The sequence below is a fragment of the Neomonachus schauinslandi genome, chromosome 10, assembly GCF_002201575.2.
Source record: "Neomonachus schauinslandi chromosome 10, ASM220157v2, whole genome shotgun sequence".
Lineage (NCBI taxonomy): Eukaryota > Metazoa > Chordata > Mammalia > Carnivora > Phocidae > Neomonachus > Neomonachus schauinslandi.
The window spans coordinates 38775724-38778816 of record NC_058412.1 but is presented as its reverse complement, the minus strand read 5'-3'; the positions used below and the strand labels follow the sequence as shown (position 1 = coordinate 38778816).

Sequence of the window (3093 nt, the reverse complement as noted above, 5' to 3'; positions counted from 1 at the left end):
TCACGTGGTTTCAGTGGCTGAGGATGAGGTACTTTTCTTCCTAAAGCGGGATCGAAGAACTCTAGGCGGTGCCTGGCAGAGAAAACAGAAAAGGCATCCCTCAATTTGGCTTAAGCGTGGAACCTTTTGAGGCGAGCACCTGTGTGGGTTTGTGTTGGGACACACAGCTCCTCTGGCCACACGCACACGTGTGTGAGGCAGCTGGCTGGGAATCAGGGTCACATCCCAAGCATCCCATGCTGAGCCAACTCTCCTAAGTCCCTGGGTCTCCCAAGCAAATGGTTGCACGGAAGGATGACACACCTCTCTTGTTTCTGCCTTGGGAGCAAAATGATCCTAACAGGTGACTCAGCACAGAGAAATGCCTCCCCGTCTCTTCCCTTGTCTTTGTTATTTCCTTTGGAAACCAGCCAGTTGTTTCCAGGTATGTGCCTAAAATTTCCATCACCAAGTTCCCAGTCCTCTTTCTGGATGTGAAATCTTTGAATGCACAGCAGACCACACAGCAAAGGGAAACATTGTCCTTAAGGATAAAGGGTTCCACCTCATCTCCCCTACAAATGGCTATCAAGGCGGGGGCGGGGGGCGGGGGGAAGCCCTCCTTCCATGGAACACACAAATCACAGAAGTTACTTCTACAATGAAAGAAAAGGAAATTTTTGTCCTGGTATAGCACTCAAGGCCAGGGACAGAAGGTGGGGGCAGTAACACAACTGGTCCCAAGCTCTCCTCAACCCCTGTCTCTGTCCACTTCTCTCTACTAACTTCTTTTTCTATGGCACCCTTCTATACCTCTATTCCTTCTGACCTGAAGCCCTTCCCTCCCTTCTCTGTCTTGCTATTTATAGTCCTCTTTTAGGACCCAGCTCAAAAGTCACTCCTGAAACCCCTCTCCGCACAGCCCAGACACACATAGGCAGGGTCACCTTCTTGGTTCTCCTAGTGTTTTGCACATGCACACGAGAGGACATCAGGGGACTCTGCGCCGTGTCTCCCCCTTCTCACTGTGAACTTCCCGGGGGGCATGTCCACCTTCACCATTGCCCAGTAAGTAGCTCAGTGCCTGGAAGGCACACAGAAGGGAGGGAGGGAGAAAGGGAGAGAACAAAGCAGGAAATAGAAAGCTCTGGCCTTCCGCATCCTGAGTCCTCAGGACACCTTTTTGACTAGGAAACGTTTCCCAGCCACCCCCGGACATGAGTAAGAGAAGAATCAGAGAAACCTAACTTCTGGTTACCTGCCTCGGGCTGTTTAAACAGTAAAGCAGCTTGTGCAGCTTTAACAAAACCAAACCCAAATGGCACAAACCCTCAGGCCCTACAATGTTTGGGGCACCTTCCTTGAGAGAGCTGAGCCCCTCCTCCCCATCATGGGGCTGCCCAGGCTGTGACTGAGTCCCTGAGCAGAGTCCAAACCCAGTCTTACCAAAACCTCTAACTTCAAAACTGACCCATGTGTGCCCCACCCTGGAAAGGAATCTGATAAACTCATGTGTACCCAGTGGTAATAACCACAGTCCTAGTCGGAAAGGGGTCGATAGGCCAAGGTGCTTGAGTAGGGGAACATTTCAGTGCATTCCCTCATCTAAGCTCACAGGCTCCCTACACCGAGGACAGGGGGACTCCCACCTTGCCTCAGATGGACGCTCAGGCCACAGTATTCGGCAGATGGGGCCCAGGAGAGGAGACGTGAGGGGCAGAGAGGAAGACTCGGGAGTCCCCAATTCTGCCAGCTCTGTAACTGGGCCCAAGGCTGGCGACTCCCGATCCACATCACAAAGCAAGGCCCCTGAGGCTCGAGGCTTTGCCCTCCTGCTGCCAAAACTCCACCCACATCCACAACTGGCCACAGTACATCTATCAGGTATATTTGGTTTGGGTCCTTTTAGAGGGCTGTGGCCTTTCAATAACATTTTATCGGTGTCTGCTTTGTGCTGTGTCTTGGAGATATAGTGATGAACAGCTTCATTTATAGAAACGTGTCAACACATTTTCTTCCTCTAAAACACACATTTGTGTTGCTTTTCATTCACATATCATCTTAGGTTAGTGGCTGCAAATTTTTAAATTTAATTACAGGTACTATATCACTTCTCCTATTTCTAAGTAAAATGAGCAGTCTTTTTTGCCCCTTAGCAAGGATCTGGATGCTACCTAGTGGTTTGTCCTATCTGATAGGGAGAGATCTTCCTACCCCAGGCACTCAGGAGACCCCCAGACCTCCAGGGCAAAGCCCCTGTGCAAACACATGCTCCAACCTGCAGCCCCAGACACCGTGTACCTCCAGGGAGAACTCCATCTTTCGAGGCGTCTTATACTTGTACATGAAATCCAGCAGATCTTCCTCCTCCTCGTCCGAAAATGCCAATGGGTTTTGGACCTGGTGGGGCTCCCAAGCCTTCACAACACCCTCATTCACATCTCCCTCAACCACTTAATGTCCATTTACAATCTACACAAAGGAGACAAAGTACAGCAGGGAGGGATCAGTGTAGAAAGGAGCAAGGAAGGCCAGGCAAGGTCGAAGTTAGGCACGCCACACAACAAGCCTGTTAGGACAGCCGAGGTCCCGGTGTCTGAAGAAGCAGCCAGCATCCTCTGGGCCTCGCTGCAGGGCGGTCCCGGGCTGTGAGGGTGCCACTGGAAACCAGCAGGCACTGTGCACAGGAAGAAGCAGAGGCTCTCGAACCTACTGAGGAGCTACCAAGGGACATGGGGGCACCGCTGCCCCGGGGGGGAAGGAGGACGCTGCCTTAGCTGAGAGGTGTCAAACCCTGCGGCTGAGACGTGTGATGCCACACCAAAGAATGCTCAGGGAAAGAATCTCCTCTAGAACGGATAACTGTAGTGATTTCAGAGGGCCTGGCAGCTTCCTCTGTTCTACAGACAAGCAATGTTGGCAGCGCCTTACACTTGCATATTCAGCTCCAAGCCTTCTTTGAGACAGGATGTCAAATGCCAGGAAGCCTTACTGAGAGAACCTTAGGCAAAGTTATGTAGAGTTTTTCATTTGAAAGGCTAAGTCCCAGAGAAGCCAAGAAGCCTAGTGGAAAGAGAATCTTCCCCCCCCCCCCCCCCCCCCCCCCCCCCCCCC

General features: G+C 51.7%; 1 protein-coding gene across 1 annotated transcript in view; it reads right to left on the bottom strand.

The window, feature by feature from the left end:
* REEP1 (receptor accessory protein 1) overlaps positions 1-3093 on the bottom strand; it is a 51998-nt gene continuing 48905 nt past the window's right edge. The window contains exons 8-9 of the mRNA XM_044918878.1: positions 2281-2432; positions 1-72 (exon numbers count right to left, since the gene is read on the bottom strand). Of these exons, the coding sequence (XP_044774813.1) occupies positions 1-72; positions 2281-2432 (224 nt within the window). The remainder of the gene's footprint in view (positions 73-2280; positions 2433-3093) is intronic.